At 44.9% G+C, this 22,423-nt stretch overlaps 1 protein-coding gene across 1 annotated transcript in view; it reads left to right on the top strand.

Annotated features, from left to right (window-relative positions):
* The first annotated feature begins 305 nt into the window (after window positions 1-305).
* The window catches only part of LOC122942241 (alpha-2-macroglobulin-like protein 1), a 236,408-nt gene continuing 214,290 nt past the window's right edge, over window positions 306-22,423 (top strand). The window contains exons 1-7 of the mRNA XM_044299744.1: window positions 306-505; window positions 2,736-2,919; window positions 5,569-5,728; window positions 5,811-5,863; window positions 11,779-11,799; window positions 13,784-13,943; window positions 14,891-14,975. Coding sequence (XP_044155679.1) covers window positions 306-505; window positions 2,736-2,919; window positions 5,569-5,728; window positions 5,811-5,863; window positions 11,779-11,799; window positions 13,784-13,943; window positions 14,891-14,975 — 863 coding nt within the window. The remainder of the gene's footprint in view (window positions 506-2,735; window positions 2,920-5,568; window positions 5,729-5,810; window positions 5,864-11,778; window positions 11,800-13,783; window positions 13,944-14,890; window positions 14,976-22,423) is intronic.

Raw genomic sequence — 22,423 nt, 5'->3', positions numbered from 1 at the left:
ATAAGATTATAATTATTAAATATAATGTTTCATGAGACGTTTCTTTTAAAAAAAATCTATACAAAATCCTGACGTCTGGAAGAATTTGGGCTTCTTGCTCTCGGCCACCCTCGGCAGATCACAGTCTGCACACAGTTTGTTCAAGCAAGCAATAAAGTAATAAATAACTTATTAGATGAAAGAAAAACAATAGACCTGAGATGTGATGGGAGTTTTACCTGGTCACTTGCCTTGATTATGATACACCCCAGTACTTTATTTATGTGGACGATTTGGAGGGGAAGTGGGGGGGTTATACGACATAAATGCTGACTGAGAACTGGAAGGTTCATGTGAAGTCCGGACTGGAAGACAGAAGACTGATAGGAAGTAAAGTGACAGTCCTCCAGGGTGCTGACATCCAGAAGATGAAGATGGCTTGTTCTATGAAGTATGACAGCCTCATAGGATTTCTTCTAGGTCTCGCCTTGCTACCTTTTGTCCATGGATATATCAAGAGAGACATGTAAGTAGGTGACTGCGATGATGATGGGTGTCTCACCTAGCTTTTAAGATCAAGAAATCCCTCTTAAAGAACTTTTCCTGTCTTACTGTTAAAGGTCTCTCGGTCTCTCTCTCTCTCTCTCTCTCTATATATATATATGTGTGTGGCCAATGCTGTATATACAGTGGATATAAAAAGTCTACACACCCCTGTTAGAATGTCAGGTTTCTGTGATTTAAAGAAATGAGACAAAGATAATTAATTTCAGAACTTTTTCCACCTTTAATGTGACCTATAAACTGTACAACTCAATTGAAAAACAAACTGAAATCTTTTAGGTAGAGGGAAGAAAACATACAACAATAAAATAATATGGTTGCATAAGTGTGCACACCCTTAAACTAATACTTTGTTGAAGCACCTTTTTGTTTTATTACAGCACTCAGTCTTTTTGGGTATGAGTCTATCAGCATGGCACATTTTGACTTGGCAAGATTTGCCCACTCTTCTTTGCAAAAACACTCCAAATCTGTCAGATTGCGAGGGCATCTCCTGGGCACAGCCCTCTTCAGATCACCCCACAGATTTTCAATCGGATTCAGGTCTGGGCTCTGGCTGGGCCATTCCAAAACTTTAATCTTCTTCTGTTGAAGCCATTCCTTTGTTGATTTGGATGTATGCTTTGGGTCGTTGTCATGCTGAAAGATGAAGTTCCTCTTCATGTTCAGCTTTCTAGCAGAAGCCTGAAGGTTTTGGGCCAATATTGACTGGTATTTGGAACTGTTCATAATTCCCTCTAGCTTAACTAAGGCCCCAGTTCCAGCTGAAGAAGAACAGCCCCTTGGCATGATGCTGCCACCACCATGCTTCACTGTGGGGATGGGGTTCTTTTGGTGATGTGCAGTGTTGTTTTGGGGCCAAACATATCTTTTGGAATTATGGCCAAAAAGTTCAACCTTGGTTTCATCAGACCATAACACCTTTTCCCACATGCTTTTGGGAGACTAAAGATGTGTTTTTGCAAAATGTAGCCTGGCTTGGATGTTTTTCTTCATAAGAAAAGGCTTTCGTCTTGCCACTCTACCCCATAGCCCAGACATATGAAGAATACGGGAGATTGTTGTCACATGTACCACACAGCCAGTACTTGCCAGATATTCCTGCAGCTCCTTTAATGTTGCTGTAGGCCTCTTGGTCGCCTCCCAGACCAGTTTTCTTCTCGTCTTTTCATCAGTTTTGGAGGGACGTCCAGTTCTTGGTAATGTCACTGTTGTGCCATATCTTCTCCACTTGATGATGACGGTCTTCACTGTGTTCCATGGTAGATCTAATGCCTTGGAAATTCTTTTGTCCCCTTCTCCTGACTGATACCTTCTAACAATGAGATCCCTCTGATGCTTTGGAAGCTCTCTGTGGACCATGGCTTCTGCTGTGGGATGCGACTGAGAAAATTTCAGGAAAGACCAACTAGAGCAGCTGAACTTTATTTGGGGTTAATCAGAGGCACTTTACATGATGGCCGGTGTATGCTGACTCCTATGTAACAGGATTGTGAATGTGATTGCTTAATTCTGAACACAGCTACATCCCCAGTTATAAGAGGGTGTGCACACTTATGCAACCACATTATTTTATTTATTTATTTTGTTTTCTTCCCTCCACCTAAAAGATTTCAGTTTGTTTTTCAATTGAGTTGTACAGTTTATAGGTCACATTAAAGGTGGAAAAAGTTCTGAAATGATTTATCTTTGTCTCATTTTTTTACATCACAGAAACCTGACATTTTAACAGGGGTGTGTAGACTTTTTATATCCACTGTATCTCATAGAGGAGTATCTAGACAATAGTAACGAACCTCAGCTGCAAGAAGTTGTTGGTAAGTATACGTTTTCAGTCTGTGGATGTAAATAAGAATAATAGCTGTACAGATCGGATCCAGTACTTTTCACAGTTGAATCCAGTCTGGACAATCCTCCGTGAGCTAAAATCATCCTTTCTCCTGTCCATGAATTGCTACAATGTATCAGTCAGGAATCCAGACGGTATAGGTCACAGAAGATTGTTGCTTAGATTGGATTCAACTGTAGCAAACTCTCACTTGTGTGCACCACCAGGCTGCTATGCATTTTCTGTTTTTTTTAATTGCAGTCACTGACAGCAAGCAGAGTATTGGTTACGGTGCGGTACATTTATGACCCGATCATTAGACTTTTCCTACTTGAGTGTTAATATGTTCACCTTTCTGTTCTAGAAATTATATGCTGCTAATCCCAGCTAGGCTGCACTATCCTTCCATGGAGAAAGCCTGCCTGCTGCTGGATGGGAACCTTTACAAGTGGGGTTTTATTGTGACTGTGACCTTGGAGGTTCAAGGGCAAAACCTTAGTTTGTGTAAAAAAAGCCCCAGAAGTGGTTTTAACTGTTGTTACTTTATGGTGAGTGAAAGAGTCACTGTGTACATACATTACTTATCCTGTGTTACATCCTGTATTATACTCCAGAGCTGAACTCACTATTCTGCTGGTGGAGTCACTGTGTACATACATTACTTATCCTGTACTGATCCTGAGTTACATCCTGTATTATACTCCAGAGCTGCACTCACTATTCTGCTGGTGGAGTCACTGTGTACATACATTACTTATCCTGTACTGATCCTGAGTTACATCCTGTATTATACTCCAGAGCTGCACTCACTATTCTGCTGGTGGAGTCACTGTGTACATACATTACTTATCCTGTACTGATCCTGAGTTACATCCTGTATTATACTCCAGAGCTGCACTCACTATTCTGCTGGTGCAGTCACTGTGTACATACATTACTTATCCTGTACTGATCCTGAGTTACATCCTGTATTATACTCCAGAGCTGCACTCACTATTCTGCTGGTGGCAGTCACTGTGTACATACATTACTTATCCTGTACTGATCCTGAGTTACATCCTGTATTATACTCCAGAGCTGCACTCACTATTCTGCTGGTGGAGTCACTGTGTACATACATTACTTATCCTGTACTGATCCTGAGTTACATCCTGTATTATACTCCAGAGCTGCACTCACTATTCTGCTGGTGGAGTCACTGTGTACATACATTACTTATCCTGTACTGATCCTGAGTTACATCCTGTATTATACTCCAGAGCTGCACTCACTATTCTGCTGGTGCAGTCACTGTGTACATACATTACTTATCCTGTACTGATCCTGAGTTACATCCTGTATTACACTCCAGAGCTGCACTCACTATTCTGCTGGTGGAGTCACTGTGTACATACATTACATTACTTATCCTGTACTGATCCTGAGTTACATCCTGTATTATACTCCAGAGCTGCACTCACTATTCTGCAGGTGCAGTCACTGTGTACATACATTACTTATCCTGTACTGATCCTGAGTTACATCCTGTATTATACTCCAGAGCTGCACTCACTATTCTGCTGGTGGAGTCACTGTGTACATACATTACATTACTTATCCTGTACTGATCCTGAGTTACATCCTGTATTATACTCCAGAGCTGCACTCACTATTCTGCTGGTGCAGTCACTGTGTACATACATTACTTATCCTGTACTGATCCTGAGTCACATCCTGTAGTATACTCCAGAGCTGCACTCACTATTCTGCTGGTGCAGTCACTGTGTACATACATTACTTATCCTGTACTGATCCTGAGTTACATCCTGTATTATACTCCAGAGCTGCACTCACTATTCTGCTGGTGCAGTCACTGTGTACATACATTACTTATCCTGTACTGATCCTGAGTTACATCCTGTATTATACTCCAGAGCTGCACTCACTATTCTGCTGGTGGAGTCACTGTGTACATACATTGCATTACTTATCCTGTACTGATCCTGAGTTATCTCCTATATTATAATCCAGAGCTGCACTCACTATTCTGCTGGTACAGTCACTGTCTGTGTACATACATTACATCACTTAACCTGTACTGATCCTGATTTACATCCTGTATTATACTCCAGAGCTGCACTCACTATTCTGCTGGTGCAGTCACTGTTTACATACATTAAATTTCTTATCCTGAGTTACATCCTGTATTATACCCCAGAGCTGCACTCACTATTCTGCTGGTGCAGTCACTGTGTACATACATTACTTATCCTGTACTGATCCTGAGTTACATCCTGTATTATACTCCAGAGCTGCAATCACTATTCTGCTGGTGCAGTCACTGTGTACATACATTACATTACTTATCCTGTACTGATCCTGAGTTACATCCTGTATTATACTCCAGAGCGGCAATCACTATTCTGCTGGTGCAGTCACTGTGTACATACATTACGTTACTTATCCTGTACTGATCCTGAGTTACATCCTGTATTATACTCCAGAGCTGCGCTCACTATTCTGCTGGTAGCAGTCACTGTGTACATACATTACTTATCCTGTACTGATCGTAATTACATCCTGTATTATACTCCAGAGCTGCACTCACTATTCTGTTGCTTACACTTTCCAGAACACACATAGCACCCACTTACTTACTTTCTCAGTGTAGTTTATTTTATAGTTATTGTTGGCAATTTACATATTCAGAATGAAACTATACTGAACGTCCCAATATCTTTTATGATTCCTTGTATATATTTGAATATATTTCATGTAATATAATGCAGTCTCTTTAAAAGGTGTCTGCTACTTTGCTTACTCTCACATGACTAAAGGTACATTTAGTGCCCTCTTTAAGGTTGATCCTCATGTGGGACCATCCTTAGCTGCATAGGGCATTTAGAGTTGTGAACATGGTCATTCCCCTCCCCCATGTCATTAGTGCTCATTTCTATCTAGGTATGGGTTATTGGAAGGTCTTCTAACGTAGACACATTCAATAGGTCCTATAAAAGCTTAAGCTTAAAGCTTAAAGCTTTATAAAGGGTTTGACCTGGACTTGCTGAGTAGTCACCTATAGGTGGCCGCAGAGATGAAAGATGAAAACATTTCAGTGGACATTCCTTTTATGTAAGACTCAACGGAATAATATGAACCAAAAAGAGCGAAGTCCAAATTCCATATTGATGTTTGTGTCCTGTGTCCCTCACCCCCAGGTTCCTGCCCCAAGTGATGGCACCTCTGAAGTTGGTATAGTGAAAATCGAAGCTCACGGCAATGTCAATTTTGTGGACAGTAAAAAGGTGTTGATCTGGAGAATACCTCCTGGAGTTGTGATTCAGACGGATAAACCAAGTTACCGCCCAAGTGATACTGGTAATGTGGGGGTCACGGGCGGGGGATATGTTCCATGAAACACATGAAGCACATAACTTTTGTCTTCCTATTATTTTTTAAGTGAAATTCCGCATTGTGACGTTGGATGAGAACTTTGTGTGCGCAAAGATGAAGGTATTGTGAACTTGCAAGATGACTTGGAACGTGTGTCTTTGTCTTTAAATTAAAGATAGTTTATGTCATGGAAGGGACTTGATTTCAAGATTAGGAACATTCTACCTTGTGCCCCAAGGTCAGAGTACCAGGAAGAGGGACTCTTACAAGACATCTTTCTTGACCAGAATTGAGCTAGGGCAAAGATGAAGGAAAACCTCCCTAGTAGAGTTGAGCGAACCCGGACTGCAAAATTCGGGTTCGTACCGAACTTTAGCTTTTTTTGGACCCGGACCCGAACCCGAACATTTACGTAAAAGTTCGGGTTCGTGTTCGGCAAATTTTATGGCGCTTTTTGAAAGGCTGCAAAGCAGCCAATCAACAAGCGTTTAACGGTGTGCCCTTAGAAGCCATCACAGCCATGCCTACTATTGGCATGGCTGTGATTGGCCAACTGCAGCATGTGACCCAGCCTCTATATAAGGCTGAGTCATGTAGTGCTGCACGTCACTCTGCTATTCTTAGTGTAGGGAGAGGATGCTGCTGCTGTCAGGACAGATCAGGGATACATACTAAGAAGAACTGCCTTATAACTCAGCGATCTTAATCCAATGTGTTTTGTGGGTGCAGTGCACAGTTTTTTTAAGCCTGCACTGAGCCAACTTCTGTTGAAAACGCATTTTTTTTTTACTTCAGTTTGTCACTATGAATACCTAACCGGCAGCCATTTTATGCAGACATGCTGGTGCAGTACTATCTATCTGTATGTCTGCTAGTCCAGAAATACAGCTTTTTTGCTGACTGTGCTTTAAAACATATTTTTTTCATATACTGGTCATCTTTGATTACACGTGCATAGGTGACAGTCACATTTAGGCCAGAAATACGGCCATTTGTTTACTGCGGTTGAAATAAACCGTGTGTTCATATACTTCTCATTTTGAATTTAACGTACTTCGAAGACAGTCACATTTAGGCCACAAATACCGCTGTCATATAGAGTTAAAAAATAAATAATTGTGCAATACCCTACATCAGGGTTTATATTGGCGGTTAATTATTTTTAACATACTTAACCAATTTTTACTTTGCTTTGTGAACGCTAACTATGAGGCAAACATCTAATAAGGGATGCGGTCATGGTCACGGTGGTGGTGTTGGTGGAGCCTCTGGTGCAGGGAGAGGACGTGGCCGTTCTGCCACAGCTACACGTCCTACTGAACCTACTACCTCAGGTCCCAGTAGCCGCCAGAATCTACAGCGATATTTGGTGGGGCCTAATGCCGTTCTAAGGATGGTAAGGCCTGAGCAAGTACAGGCGCTAGTCAATTGGGTGGCCGACAGTCTTATCTCCCACCCAGTCTTCTGCAGAAAGCGCACAGGTGGCGCCTGAAAACCAATGCCCATCAGTCTGTCACATCACCCCCGTGCATATCGGGGAACCTGTCTGAGCATCAAGTCATGCAGCAGTCTCTTATGCTGTTTGAAGACTCTGCTGGCAGGGTTTCCCAAGGGCATCCACCTAGCCCTTCCCCAGCGGTGGAAGACATAGAATGCACTGATGCACAACCACTTATGTTTCCTAATGAGGACATGGGAATACCACCTCAGCAAGTCTCTGATGATGACGAAACACAGGTGCCAACTGCTGCGTCTTTCTGCCGTGTGCAGACTGAACAGGAGGTCAGAGAGGAAGACTGGGTGGAAGACGATGCAGGGGACGATGAGGTCCTAGACCCCACATGGAATGAAGGTCGTGCCACTGGCTTTCAGAGTTCGGAGGAAGAGGCAGTGGTGAGACCGAGCCAACAGCGTAGCAAAAGCGGGAGCAGGGTGCAAAAGCAGAGCAGCCGTCGCCAAAACAGTTCGCCTGCTACTGGCCACCGCCACCAGGGACCGAGCACCCCAAAGGCAGCATCAAGGAGTTCCCTGGCATGGCACTTCTTCACACAATGTGCTGACGACAAGACCCGAGTGGTTTGCACGCTGTGCCATCAGAGCCTGAAGCGAGGCATTAACGTTCTGAACCTTAGCACAACCTGCATGACCAGGCATCTACATGCGAGACACGGGCTGCAGTGGAGTAAGCACCTTCAAAACCAAGAAAGGGCTCAGGCCCCTCCTGCTCCCTCTTCTGCTGCCGCCTCGGCCTCTTCCTCCGCCTCTGGAGGAACGTTGGCACCTGCCGCCCAGCAAACAGGGGATGTACCACCAACACCACCACCTCCGTCACCAAGCATCTCCACCATGTCACACGAAAGCATTCAGCTCTCCATCTCACAAACCTTTGAGAGAAAGCGTAAATTCCCACCTAGCCACCCTCGATCCCTGGCCCTGAATGCCAGCATTTCTAAACTACTGGCCTATGAAATGCTGTCATTTAGGCTGGTGGACACAGACAGCTTCAAACAGCTCATGTCGCTTGCTGTCCCACAGTATGTTGTTCCCAGCCGCCACTACTTCTCCAGGAGAGCCGTGCCTTCCCTGCACAACCAAGTATCGGATAAAATCAAGTGTGCACTGCGCAACGCCATCTGTGGCATGGTCCACCTAACCACAGATACGTGGACCAGTAAGCACGGCCAGGGACGCTATACCTCCCTAACTGCACACTGGGTAAATGTAGTGGTGGCTGGGCCCCAGGCGGAGAGGTGTTTGGCGCACGTCCTTCCGCCGCCAAAGATCGCAGGGCATCATTCTTTGCCTCCTGTCGCCTCCTCTTCCTACTCACCTTCCTCCTCCTCTTCTACCACCTCCTCATCCGGTCAGCGACAGACCTTCACCACCAACTTCAGCACAGCCCGGGGTAAACGTCAGCAGGCCGTTCTTAAACTGATGTGTTTGGGGGACAGGCCCCACACCGCTCAGGAGTTGTGGCGGGGTATAGAACAACAGACCGACGAGTGTTTGCTGCCGGTGAGCCTCAAGCCCGGCCTGGTGGTGTGCGATAATGGGCGAAATCTCGGTGCAGCTCTGGGACTAGCCGGTTTGACGCACATCCCTTGCCTGGCGCATGTGCTGAATTTGGTGGTGCAGAAATTCATTCACAACTACCCCGACATGTCAGAGCTGCTGCATAAAGTGCGGGCCGTCTGTGCGCGCTTCCGACGTTCTCATCCTGTTGCCGCTCGGCTGTCTGCGCTACAGTGTAACTTCGGCCTTCCCGCTCACCGCCTCATATGCGACGTGCCCACCAGGTGGAACTCCACCTTGCACATGCTGGACAGACTGTGCGAGTAGCAGCAGGCCATAGTGGAGTATCAGCTGCAGCACGCACGGGTCAGTCGCTCTGTGGAACAGCACCACTTCACCACCAATGACTGGGCCTCCATGCGAGACCTGTGTGCCCTGTTGCGCTGTTTCGAGTACTCCACCAACATGGCCAGTGCCGATGACGCCGTTATCAGCCTTACAATACCACTTCTATGTCTCCTTGAGAAAACACTTAGGGCGATGATGGAAGAGGATGTGGGCCAGGCGGAGGAGGAGGAAGAGGGGTCATCTCTAACACTTTCAGGCCAGTCTTTTACAAGTGGCTCAGAAAGAGGATTTTTGCAACAGCAGAGGCCAGGTACAAATGTGGCCAGCCAGGGCCCACTACTGGAGGACGAGGAGGATGAGGAGGGATGAAGCATGTTCACAGCGGGGTGGCATCCAACGCAGCTCGGGCCCATTACTGGTGCGTGGCTGGGTGGATACGGAGGACGCAGACGATACGCCTCCCACAGAGGACAGCTTGTCCTTACCTTTTGGGCAGCCTGGCACACATGAGCGACTACATGCTGCAGTGCCTGCGCAACGACTGCAGAATTGCCCACATTTTAAAGTGTGCTGATTACTGGGTGGCCACCCTGCTGGATCCCCGTTACAAAGACAATGTGCCGTCCTTAATTCCCTCACTGGAGCGTGATAGGAAGATGCGCGACTACAGGCGCACGCTGGTAGACGCGCTACTGAGAGCATTCCCGACTGACGCCGGCGGACAAGTGGAAGCACAAGGTGAAGGCAGGGGAGGAGGAAGAGGGCGCCAACGCAGCTGTGTCAGCGCCAGCACCTCAGAAGGCAGAGTTAGCATGGCCGACATGTGGAAAAGCTTTGTCACCTCGCCGCAACAACCGGCCCCAACTGCTGATATGGAGCGTGTTAGCAGGAGGCAGCATTTGAACAACATGGTGGAACAGTACCTGTGCACACGCCTACACGTACTGACTGATGGTTCTGCCCCATTCAACTTCTGGGTCTCCAAATTGTCCACATGGCCAGAGCTTGCCCTGTATGCCTTGGAGGTGCTGGCCTGCCCTGCAGCCAGTGTACTCTCTGAACGTGTATTTAGCACGGCAGGAGGCGTCATTACAGACAGACGCAGCCGCCTGTCCACAGCCAACGTGGACAAGCTCACGTTCATTAAAATGAACCAGGCTTGGATCCCACAAGACTTGTCTGTACCTTGTGCAGAATAGACATTTATACCATCATCAAACATACATTCTTGTACTCAAGTCAAGTGCAATGATTCTTTTTTATTTATTTTTTATTTGTCCTAATATTTTGGGAGCTACCTACCCCAATAAAAAATAAAATAAAACATCATTGGCTACCTCCTCCTCCTCCATTGCTGCCTCCACCTACAACACCACATTCACCGCCTCCTCAACCTCCGACTCCATATCCACCTCCTTCTCTGAGTTGCAGGTTAATAATTTGTAATTTTTAGTTATTTTATTTCATTTAAAGTTATTTCCCTATCCACATTTGTTTGCAGAGCAGTTGCCATGCTCTTAAGCACATTTTACTGCCTTTTACATCCCTCTAGCCTTTTCAAGGACTGTTTCAAGGACTGTCTGCTGTTTTTAGTGCCCTAAATTGAAAAAAATCTTATTTTCAATTGTCGGGTGACATTTTACCATTTTTGGCGTATACAAACCCCTGCTGTGAGAATGCCAAGAGTGTGCAAAGCAGTAATCAAAGCAAAAGGTGGCTACTTTGAAGAACCTAGAATATGACATATTTTCAGTTGTTTCATACTTTTTTGTTATGTATATAATTCCACATGTGTTAATTCATAGTTTTGATGCCTTCAGTGTGAATCTACATAGAATATAGTGATATATATTCATACTTTTTTATATAGTCATCAAAATAAAGAAAACTCTTTGAATGAGAAGGTGTGTCCAAACTTTTGGTCTGTACTGTATGGTGCAATTGAAAACTGATCCGTCCCCCATTGACTTTCGATGTAAGTCAAGATGGATCCGTTTTGACTTAGACTTTTTTTGGAATGAATAATGAAAATGGATCTGTTCTGAACGGATACAAGCGTTTGCATTATCGGTGCGGATCCGTCTGTGCAGATACAAGACGGAATCCACACCGAACGCAAGTGTGAAAGTAGGCTTAGAAGTGTCCTTTGAAAATTTATTTTTCACAAATTGTCCCTCAGCTGGAACCTCCAGTGATCATCTGGCAGTAATGGTTGAACTTCCCAAAGCACCACATCAGGATAAATAAAGTATTACATAGCGTCCATTCACAATAACGAGTTGTCTAGGTTGTACAGATCAGGAATCGTCTTCCAGAATGAGGGACACTCTGTCTGGCCTAGAGATGAGGATCCTGAACCGAGGACCTTTCTCTAGTGACTCAGAATTCTCTGCAAAGATATAATAAAAAAGGTTAACTAACCTGGGCCACCCAACTTGATCCCCAGATAGAGTTAAAATATTTGGAGAGCTAGTCTAGAAGGCAAAGTTGGCTTCTAGATACAACGGCAAAATTAGCTGCACAGGACCAAACATTTCTCTCAATTCCATAAATTGAGGTTTTTGTTGTGTAGGTGGCACCAAACAGCTCTTTTGATTCATAATAAATTGGTTTATCAAACTCATTATAAAATCACAAGATATCATAATTTAATGTGTCCCTTTCATCTTTTACAGTACAACGTTGTGGAGATGAAGGTGAGTTCTGGTACCGCTGAATGATATGGAAAGAAAGGATTCTTGTCTTGATGGTGGATGCAAGTTTAAGATGGGCGGAAGGCATTTCGACCTTACCAGGACATATCATAATTACTGTAGGTTCTGTTTCTTTAAGTTGGATGACATGCCATTGTAAGGTTTAAGTAATGGAGTAATGGGGTTCTGTGGTTAGGAGCTAGCAGTAACCTGCGGCATAGGTAATATAGCCGGTTGAGTAAAGTAGAGTTGGGGTAGGGGGTACTTCTGATCAATATGGCACTGGCGAATAATAGGCCAAGCTTCCATGTGAGTTTACTTGTTAGACCCAGTTGTCAGTGTGAGGTTGCTGATGTGTTAATGGAGTCTGGGGGCTCATGTATATTGACTGGGGGCTGTTCTCTCACAGCAGAGCTAAGTATTGAGGCAGGAGTGAATAGTCATCCTGTTCTTGAGCAACTCTTGAGTAAAAGGGTCTGCAGCAAAGTGGTGCTGGACATACCCGGAGAAGATCTGCCACAGTGTGTCAGGTCCACCATGTGGCTCCTGTGAGGAATGGAGTATTGCATCACCGAGTATGGTCAAAAATGTTAGCGAGTCAGACAGAGAAATAACAAAAAAGAATAAACAGCAGGTGGCGCTATACAGATACATTGTATTTAATAACTCAGTGGCTCTACTAAAGTTTTAATTGCATGCAATTACAAAAGTATTCAGATCCAGGTGGTGGTTTGGAAACCGCAGAATATTTTTCATGGGACAACCCCTTTAACTGCTGCAAGATTTCCTCACAGTTTTTTTCCAATGCATGGCATTGTGCCCCGGTGAGTTTGTGGCAGGCCTAACACAAGCGGTACCAGCCTTAGAGGTGTCTCTGGAATGGAGGGCACCATAAATGTCCTGGCATTCGAGTCTGTTGACTGGCACAAATCTTAATATTAACTACTATATATAGCAGTATTATTATTACAAACCAGCGGGTGTGAACCTACTGTGCCACGTGTCCTACCTCCTCTAAGGGCGTTGTCTAAGTGAACCCCTCAATCTTTACAGCACCCCTGATGGTTAGGATAGACTTTCCCGAGGGGAACGCCAGGTCGCTACCTCTTAAGGAGGATAGGCACACGAGGCAGCTGGTCCAGGTGGACCAGGAGGTACCTGGGAAAGGTACCAGAGGTACAGGCGTTGTCAGCAGGCTGAGTCGGAACCAGGAGCAACAGTGCAGGACCGAAGGATGAGGCAGAGGCGAAGTCAGACAGGCAATAGGTCAGGGCAGGTAGCGCAGGTACAGGTCATGCAATCTGGATCGGCAACAGGAGAGTCAAGGCAAGCAGGCAGGGATTAAACAGGTAGCAGAGTCCAGGAATACAAGTACGAATCAGGAACACAAGCGGATATCAGAAACCTTAGCAGGACACAAGGACCTTGACACTAAGGCATCTGGGACGGAGGCTGAGCCACTTATATATGTGTAGGAGGGCTAGGATTGGTTGGCGAGGTTACATGATCCAACCCATGAAACACTGGAAGAGATGCGCGCCGGCCCTTAAGGAAATGCTGCAGGAAACAAGCAGTAAGCATGCTGTGGCCAGGGCTGAAAGGAAACACTGGCAGTAGATCACCGCTGAACACGGCACCCGGGACTGCGGTGGTAAGCAGGAGAACAGCGGCGCACAGCAGCCGCTGTTACAATTATTTAGACATGGTATGGCCCTTGTATATGTATACACAGGTCGGTTAGTTGGTCACTGAATTCATTTATCCATTGTATAACAATGTTATTTAGACACTGTGTGGCAATGTTATTGTAGTACTTTGTATATAGAGTTGTTATTATCGGGTGGCATACAAGCAGATGGAGATTGCTCATGGGACCAGGGATGCCTGTAGCGACCAGGCTCTTGAGTATTATCACAGGGGCACCACAGTTATTTGATTATTGTAATTTACTCTTTCACCTGCTATCTCCTATATTCTTATCCATAAGGACCCTAGCGGCAACCGCATCTTTCAGTGGTTGGATGTGAACACCACAAGTTGCATTGCAGATCTGAGCTTTGTATTGACCTCCGATCCCATACTGGGCACCTACACCATCAGGGTAGACAATGGACTGGCACTCAAGACCTTTGAAGTTGACGAGACTGGTGAGTAGGTTCCTTTCAGCTGCAGATGATAAAATACGTTAATGAAGATACAAATAGACAATCAGGATCAGACTAGCCCATCCTGGTCCAGGGGATCTAATGATAGATTTAGGTTCTGACAGATAACAGGTTCAATGAGGAATGGTAGAAGGAACCCCATCTGAGGCTGGCCGTGCAGTAGATACCTCAGTTTTGAGGTTTATTAGTTTATAATAAAAAGATGGACATCCACAAATTTTGTATAGTTAGTGAATAGGCCATCAGGATTATTTCCTTTGGTGGGACCAAGCTAGTTCAGCCCAACATAATAGACATTAAGGTCTTCTTTAATGGACATTTTAAGCATTTCAGCAAATGTTTGGGCTCACATCTTCATATTTCAAAGGTCGATGGATAATAAATGCTTTGTGAGAACGGACCAGGCAAGATCAATTTTTTGTAGCCACATATTATGGACTATTGATTTTTGGACTACTGAGCAAGGTCTATTCATGCCACCACAGCAGTTGTTTAGCCAGTTAAATGTCAACAGGCCCATGGGTATTTATCAAGAGTCCCATCATTTGTATGGGGAAAGGGTAGGTCCAATAATGAAGTTTAGTAAAAGAAACTTGTGTATATATTTTTTAGTAATTTCTGGTTGAGTGAGTGGTCATCCAAATGCTGGCAGTCATTTCTCTAATATCTATGGTCAGCTCACTCGGGCCCTTACTTATGGAGCCAATGGAAATGAAAGGGTTGTGCTCTGTGGGAAAAGCAGCTTCACGAATTTGAACAGAGGTCACAGGATCCCTGTTCTCTTAATAGACAAGATTCCCACACCTATTACTCATGTATGGCATGACAAGATGCAGAAGATGGGAGTACCCCTTTGCTTGTTCACCAGGGATAGGCCCAGAACGGTCATGACTTTTCCACCTGCACTCATGGTTATCTTCATGTTTCAGTGCTTCCTCGCTTTGAAGTCACCATTGAACAGCCATCTACGATTTTCTATGTGGATCCCACATTCTCACTGAAAGTTTGTGGAAAGTAAGTGGATCGCATTAGTGCACTTTGTATAAGGTTGACTACCTTTATTTGACTGAAGTTAGTATCTTACGTAAGCGAACCCTGTACTACTACCTAGTACTGCCCCTACCCAATTGCATGATCCACCCTAAACAGCGTCCCACAACTGGATGGCAGTCCCTTCCTAAATAAGTGCTGGGCAGGAATCAAGAAAGGGAACACAGGGAGACAAAATAACAGACGAAAAGTAACAGAATGGCACAGCGGACAAAAGACAGAACCAACGCTAGTGTGGTAATCCAGAGGATAAGACCAATCACAAGCGACCTGTGGCCTGCACTTCCGGACCACAGGGCGTCAGTATGCCTAGGAGCGAGCACCACCTCTAATTGGTCGGCGCTCTTCTCCCCTAGATACCCCACCCATCCCCTAACAGCCAGATGCTGGCGGTACTGCAGGGAAGTAAGTTACTGATAGAAAATTAAAAATGCTATTGTTTCTGGCTGTGTGACGTAGCGTTGGGCGCAAATATTCGAATCGCGAATATTAATCGTGAATATTGGCACTTCGAGAATTCGCAAATATTTAGAATATAGTAATATATATTTATATTTTTAAATATTCTAGAATTTTTTTTCACCTGAACCCATGATCCCTCCCTGCCTCTTGCTTGTGGGCCAATGAGAAGGCTGCAATATCTTTGTCTGAGCTTAGCCACATCCCTAGCAACCAATAGGAAAGTTGCCTACCCCTTACTATATAAGAACCTCCCCAACAGCTACTTTCTGTAGTTTTATGGAGTTCTGAGAGAGAGAGAGACAGCAGTGACATTGCTGTGCTCTGTGCTTTGCTGTCTCATTACATTAGATAGCTCATATATATAATACAGATAGTTAGTGGGAGATAGTCAGTATAGGTTAGATAGTGATATAGTGTGGCTGGTTCTGCCGTCCATAGATACATGCTACAGACATAGTGCTGTGATGTCACAACAATACTTAGTGCACCAATCAGTAATATGTAGTCAGACCTGCTAAAATGTGAAGTTTCACGTATTGCGCCAAAATATCTGCATCATTAATTTCCGATTAGTGCAATCGCAAAAATATTTGAACACTCTATCTACATATAAAGCCATTTTTAATGTTCTGCCGTGCCAACCATTTTCTCCAGTCTCAAGAAAATTCTAGCAGCTTGGAAAATGTAGCAAAAGTGACCCACGCCTGTATTGCGCACGCATTAGGCGAATATTACATTGCCTGATTTTCGCAATCAAGAAAATAATATATGACAAAATATGGAAAAATATCGCGAATTTGAATATTGCCCCTGCCGCTCATCACTAGTGTGGAGTCGGTACAGGAAGTGCAGAAAAGCTGGGACTGCAGAACGGGAGCACCGCAATATCATTGGAGATGAGGACTGATTCTTTGTTATTTTTAGCAACTTTGTCAAACAGTGTCCTTAGAAAACCGATTTGAACTTGACACACACTGTAGATAGCTGTTGGCCGAAAGCTAGTTTGGTCAATAGCTATTCCTTGTGGTCTCCTTGGCAGTGGGGAATAAGCTGCTGCCAAAAGCTCTGTCTTCAGCTTATTTAACCCCAGGAATTAAGAATTGAGCATGTTGAAATCCAAGTCCCACCCTTCTTTCCCCTGACATCTGCAGTCTTGGAAAAGATGAGACACGACCGTACACATTAAATGTTTCAGCAGGCTTAACTGACCTTAATCTGATGTGTTAGGTCATCTTAAACTAGTTATACAACCTTTAAAAGAAAAAAAAAACTGCAGCAAATGTAAAATTATAGAACAAATAACAGAGCTGAATAAGAGGTTCATGTTCTCAGATTGTAGCTCAACTGGAGGACTTTAAATTCTTAGCTTTCAAGTTGCATGTGGGCTGTTATGTGGATGTCCCTGCCTTATTTTAGGGGTGCCCTAACCCTTAACCTTGTATACTAATCAAAGTAAGAAAAAATATATATAAAATATATATACATATACAGTGGATATAAAAAGTCTACACACCCCTGTTAAAATGTCAGGTTTCTGTGATGTAAAAAAATTAGACAAAGATAAATCATTTCAGAACTTTTTCCACCTTTAATGTGACCTATAAACTGTACAACTCAATTGAAAAACAAACTGAAATCTTTTAGGTGGAGGGAAGAAAAAATATAAAAATAAATACTTTGTTGAAGCCCCTTTTGATTTTATTACCGCACTCAGTATTTTTGGGTATGAGTCTATCAGCATGGCACATTTTGACTTGGCAAGATTTGCCCACTCTTCTTTGCAAAAACCCTCCAAATCTGTCAGATTGCGAGGGCATCTCCTGGGCACAACCCTCTTCAGATCACCCCACAGATTTTCAATCGGATTCAGGTCTGGGCTCTGGCTGGGCCATTCCAAAACTTTAATCTTCTTCTGGTAAAGCCATTCCTTTGTTGATTTGGATGTATGCTTTGGGTAGTTGTCATGCTGAAAGATGAAGTTCCTTTTCATGTTCAGCTTTCTAGCAGAAGCCAGAAGGTTTTGTGCCAATATTGACTGGTATTTTGAACTGTTCATGATTCCCTCCAGCTTAACTAAGGTCCCAGTTCCAGCTGAAGAAGAACAGCCCCTTGGCATGATGCTGCCACCACCGTGCTTCACTGTGGGGATGGGGTTCTTTTGGTGATGTGCAGTGTTGTTTTTGCACCAAACATATCTGTCACGGACGGTGTACAGGAAACAAGACAATGCAACATGCATATATGACTCACTGGATCCAAAGCTAAGGAACCAAGAGGGAGACCCCTGCACAAAACCTGGCACTTTCCCTGGCTGCTCAGCCTATGCAAAAATCCTAGAGGTGGATGGTTGCATATCCACGTACCTCGACTATATAACACCTGAACACCCTACAATAGTGAGGGGACACGACCACCGGCTCCCTACACCAGACACGGAGGGAGCCAGGGTCACCTGAGATCCAGCAAACAGAAAATAACAGATAAATGTACAGCACTTAACTTAGTAGCAGACCGGGAAATAGGATCAGCATGCACACAGACTCCAGGAAGAAGTATAAGCCGCCCAGTAATGCATTATGGGGAGGAATTTAAAGGGATGCAATCAGTCCAACTACATGACAGCTGAGAGAGGCTGACGAGATGAGGAACTGAACAGCACAACAAAGAAAACTCAAGGAGGAGGTTCTAAAAAAGGCTTCTGTCAGAGCTTCTCAGCTGTCTGGTTGTGACAGTACCCCTCCCTCTACGAGTGGACTCCGGACACTCAGAGCCCACCTTCTCAGGATGGGACCTATGGAAAGCCCTGATGAGACGAGAGGCCTTAATGTCCGTCACTGGGACCCACATCCTCTCCTTAGGACCATAACCCTCCCAATGAACAAGGTACTGAAGAGAACCGCGGACAAGACGAGAATCCACAATCCTAGAGACCTGAAATTCAAGATTCCCATCAACCATAATCGGAGGAGGAGGCAAAGGCGAGGGTACAATGGGTTGAACATAAGGTTTCAATAAGGACTTATGAAAAACATTATGGATCTTCCAAGTCTGAGGAAGATCAAGACGGTAGGCAACAGGATTGATGACAGACAGGATTTTGTAAGGCCCAATAAACCTAGGACCCAACTTTCAGGAGGGAACCTTCAATTTGATATTCTTGGTAGACAACCACACCAGATCACCAACATTCAGGTCCGGACCAGGCACACGTCTCTTATCTGCCACACGCTTATATCTCTCACTCATGCTCTTTAGATTATCCTGAATCTTTTGCCAAATAGATGACAAAGACGAGGAGAATCTGTCCTCATCAGGTAAACCAGAAGACCCCTCTCCCGAGAAAGTCCCAAACTGCGGATGAAACCCATATGCACCAAAAAATGGTGACTTATCAGAGGACTCCTGACGACGGTTATTTAAAGCAAACTCAGCAAGGGACAAAAAAGAACACCAATCCTCTTGATTCTCCACCACAAAACAGCGCAGATATGTCTCCAGATTCTGATTGACGCGCTCTGTCTGGCCATTCGACTGCGGGTGGAAAGCAGAAGAGAATGACAACCGAACCCCCAAGCGAGAACAGAAAGCCTTCCAGAATCTGGAAACAAACTGCATGCCCCTATCAGAGACTATGTCTGAAGGAATACCGTGCAATTTGACAATGTGGTCAATAAATGCCTGCGCCAGCGTCTTAGCATTGGGCAAACCAGGAAAAGGGATGAAATGCACCATTTTGCTAAAACGGTCCACCACCACCAGAATCACAGTCTTCCCCGAGGAACGAGGCAGGTCCGTTATGAAGTCCATGGACAGATGTGTCCAAGGACGGGAAGGAATGGGTAAGGGAAGGAGAGGACCTGATGGCCGTGAATGAGGGACTTTGGCACGAGCGCAAGTCTCGCAGGCTGCCACAAAACCCTCAACCGACTTACGAAGCGCAGGCCACCAGAATCTCCGAGCGATGAGATCCAGTGTGGCTCTTGCCCCCGGGTGCCCAGCAAGGACCGTATCGTGGTGTTCCTTAAAAATCTTGTGTCTTAAAGCGAGAGGCACAAACAACCTCCCAGGAGGACAAAGATCAGGAGCCTCTGATTGGGCTGCCTGCACCTCTGCCTCCAATTCAGAAAAAAGAGCAGAGACCACCACACCTTCAGCCAAAATGGGACCCGGGTCTTCAAAATTCCCACCTCCCGGAAAACAACGTGACAGGGCATCTGCCTTCACATTCTTAACTCCAGGGCGGAACGTGACAACAAAATTAAACCTAGAAAAGAACAAAGACCATCTGGCCTGTCTCGGGTTCAGACGCTTGGCTGACTCCAAGTAGGCCAGATTTTTATGGTCAGTAAATACGGTAATAGGGTGTCTGGCTCCCTCTAGCCAATGGCACTATTCCTCAAAAGCCAACTTGATGGCTAACAATTCCCTATCTCCCACATCGTAATTTCTCTCTGCGGAGGAGAGTTTTTTCGAGAAAAAGGCACACGGTCGCCATTTGGCAGGAGAGGAACCCTGAGACAAGACCGCCCCCACACCCACCTCAGAAGCATCAACCTCAACTATGAAGGGTAAAGAAATATCAGGTTGCACCAAGATGGGAGCGGAAGCAAAACTCTCCTTGATATTAGAAAAAGCCTTACGCGCCTCTACTGACCAAGAAGAAAAATCTACCCCCTTTCTGGTCATATCAGTGAGTGGTTTAACAATAGAGGAATAATTCAAAATAAACTTCCTGTAATAATTGGCAAAGCCCAAAAAACGCATCAGCGCCTTCTGGTTCTCAGGAAGCTCCCACTCAACCACAGCGCGGACCTTCTCGGGGTCCATGCGAAAACCAGAAGCGGAGAGAAGAAACCCCAGAAATTGAATTTCTGGAACCGCAAACACACATTTTTCCAGTTTCGCATATAATTTATTCTCCCGCAGGATGAGCAAGACCTGACGTAAATGTTCCTTATGAGTTTTGAAATCAGGAGAAAAAATCTAAATGTCATCCAAATACACTAATACAAATTTTCCCATCAAATGATAAAAAATGCTGTTCACGAAATGCTGAAAAACGGCTGGGGCATTCAAACCAAAAGGCATAACCAAATTCTCAAAATGGCCCTCAGGGGTATTGAAGGCCGTCTTCCATTCATCTCCTTCTCTGACCCTGACCAGGTTGTATGCCCCTCTTAGATCTAATTTGGAAAAGACTTTAGCCCCAACAATCTGGTTAAACAGGTCTGGGATCAGAGGAAGCGGATAAGGGTCACGAATAGTGATACTGTTCAGCTCCCTTAAATCCAGACAAGGTCTTAAAGAACCATCTTTTTTCTTAACAAAGAAAAAACCAGCGGCAACAGGTGACTTCGAGGGTCGTATGTGTCCTTTTCTCAGACTCTCAGAGATATAAGCACGCATAGCGATCCTCTCAGGTTGGGAAAGATTGTATAAACGAGATTTAGGCAGCTTGGCGCCTGGGATGAGATTAATAGGGCAATCGTACTCCCTGTGCGGGGGCAAATCCTGAACTCCACTCTCAGAGAAGACATCCGAAAATTCAGAGAGAAAAGATGGTACAGTCTTAGTAGCAACCTCAGAAACAGATGTCGTGAGGCAATTCTATCTGCAAAAGTCACTCCAACCATTTATTTGTCTCGCTTGCCAATCAATGGTGGGGTTATGTTTAGTGAGCCAGGGTAGCCCCAACACTAGAGGAGTAGGCAAACCGCTAAGGACGAAACATGACACATCCTCAACATGAGCATCACTCACAATTAAACGGATATTGTGGACTATGCCCTTTAATGATTTGTGAGAAAGTGGATCGGAATCAATAGCAAAAACAGGAATATACTTTCCCAAAGTGCGCACCTGGAAACCATGAGTTATTGCAAATTGATTATCAATGAGATTGACAGCTGCTCCACTATCTACAAAAATCTCACAAAAAATGTTCTTGCTCTCTAGCGCCACCCTAGCAGGCAGGACAAAACGGGAACTACAAGCAAACGGAAAACCTTCAATTTCCGCCTCAACCCTGCCAATAGTAACAGACGGAACATTTTTAAAAGATTTTTTCCTGTTTGTTTCTTTATTACTCCCAGAAAACTGCCTGAATCTCCTAGAGGGACAAACATTTGCCAAATGATTTATACCTCCACAACAAAAACAAACCCTCCCATGCGGGCTGAATCTTCTATTGTCAGAGGCAATCAACCCCAGCTGCATGGGCTCCTGCTCAGAAGGGGCTGACAGCGACCGAGACCCCTGCGCACAGAATGAGACCGCTTCACTGTCCTGGGACTGAGTATGACAGGAAGGAGATATCTCTCCTCTCTCTCTAAGACGCCTGTCAATACGAACGGCCTGAGACATAGCAGAGTCCAAGGAAATAGGCCTCTCATGAAAGGCAAATGCATCTTTCAATCCCTCTGAAAGACCATGGCAAAATTGACTTCGGAGTGCAGCATCATTCCAACCAGTATCGGCTGCCCATCTCCGAAATTCTGAGCAGTATATCTCTGCGGATTGTTTACCCTGGCATAATAGACGTAGTCTAGACTCAGCCAGAGCAATACGATCCGGATCATCGTATATCTGACCCAGGGCTAAAAAGAATTCATCCACTGAACGGAGAGGCCGTGCCCCCTCCGGCAGCGAAAAGGCCCAAGACTGAGCGTTACCCCTGAGCAGCGATATAATGATCCCCACCCTCCGTTCATCACCAGAGGAATGGGGAAGAAGGCGAAAATGGAGTTTGCAAGCCTCTCTAAAGCGCACAAAATTCTCACTACCCCCGGAGAACGTATCCGGGAGCGAAATCTTAGGCTCAGAACAAACTCCATGAACGCAAGCTGAACCGGTCACTTGAAGCTGAGAAAAAGTCTTACGGAGATCAGCTACCTCCAATGAAAGACCCTGGAAGCGTTCAGCCAAAAGTGAAACCGGATCCATGCTTGAGA

Source organism: Bufo gargarizans, chromosome 6 (assembly GCF_014858855.1).
Source record: "Bufo gargarizans isolate SCDJY-AF-19 chromosome 6, ASM1485885v1, whole genome shotgun sequence".
Classification (NCBI taxonomy): domain Eukaryota; kingdom Metazoa; phylum Chordata; class Amphibia; order Anura; family Bufonidae; genus Bufo; species Bufo gargarizans.
The sequence above is the reverse complement of the archived record's forward strand: the minus strand, read 5'-3'. Positions and strand labels throughout refer to the sequence as shown.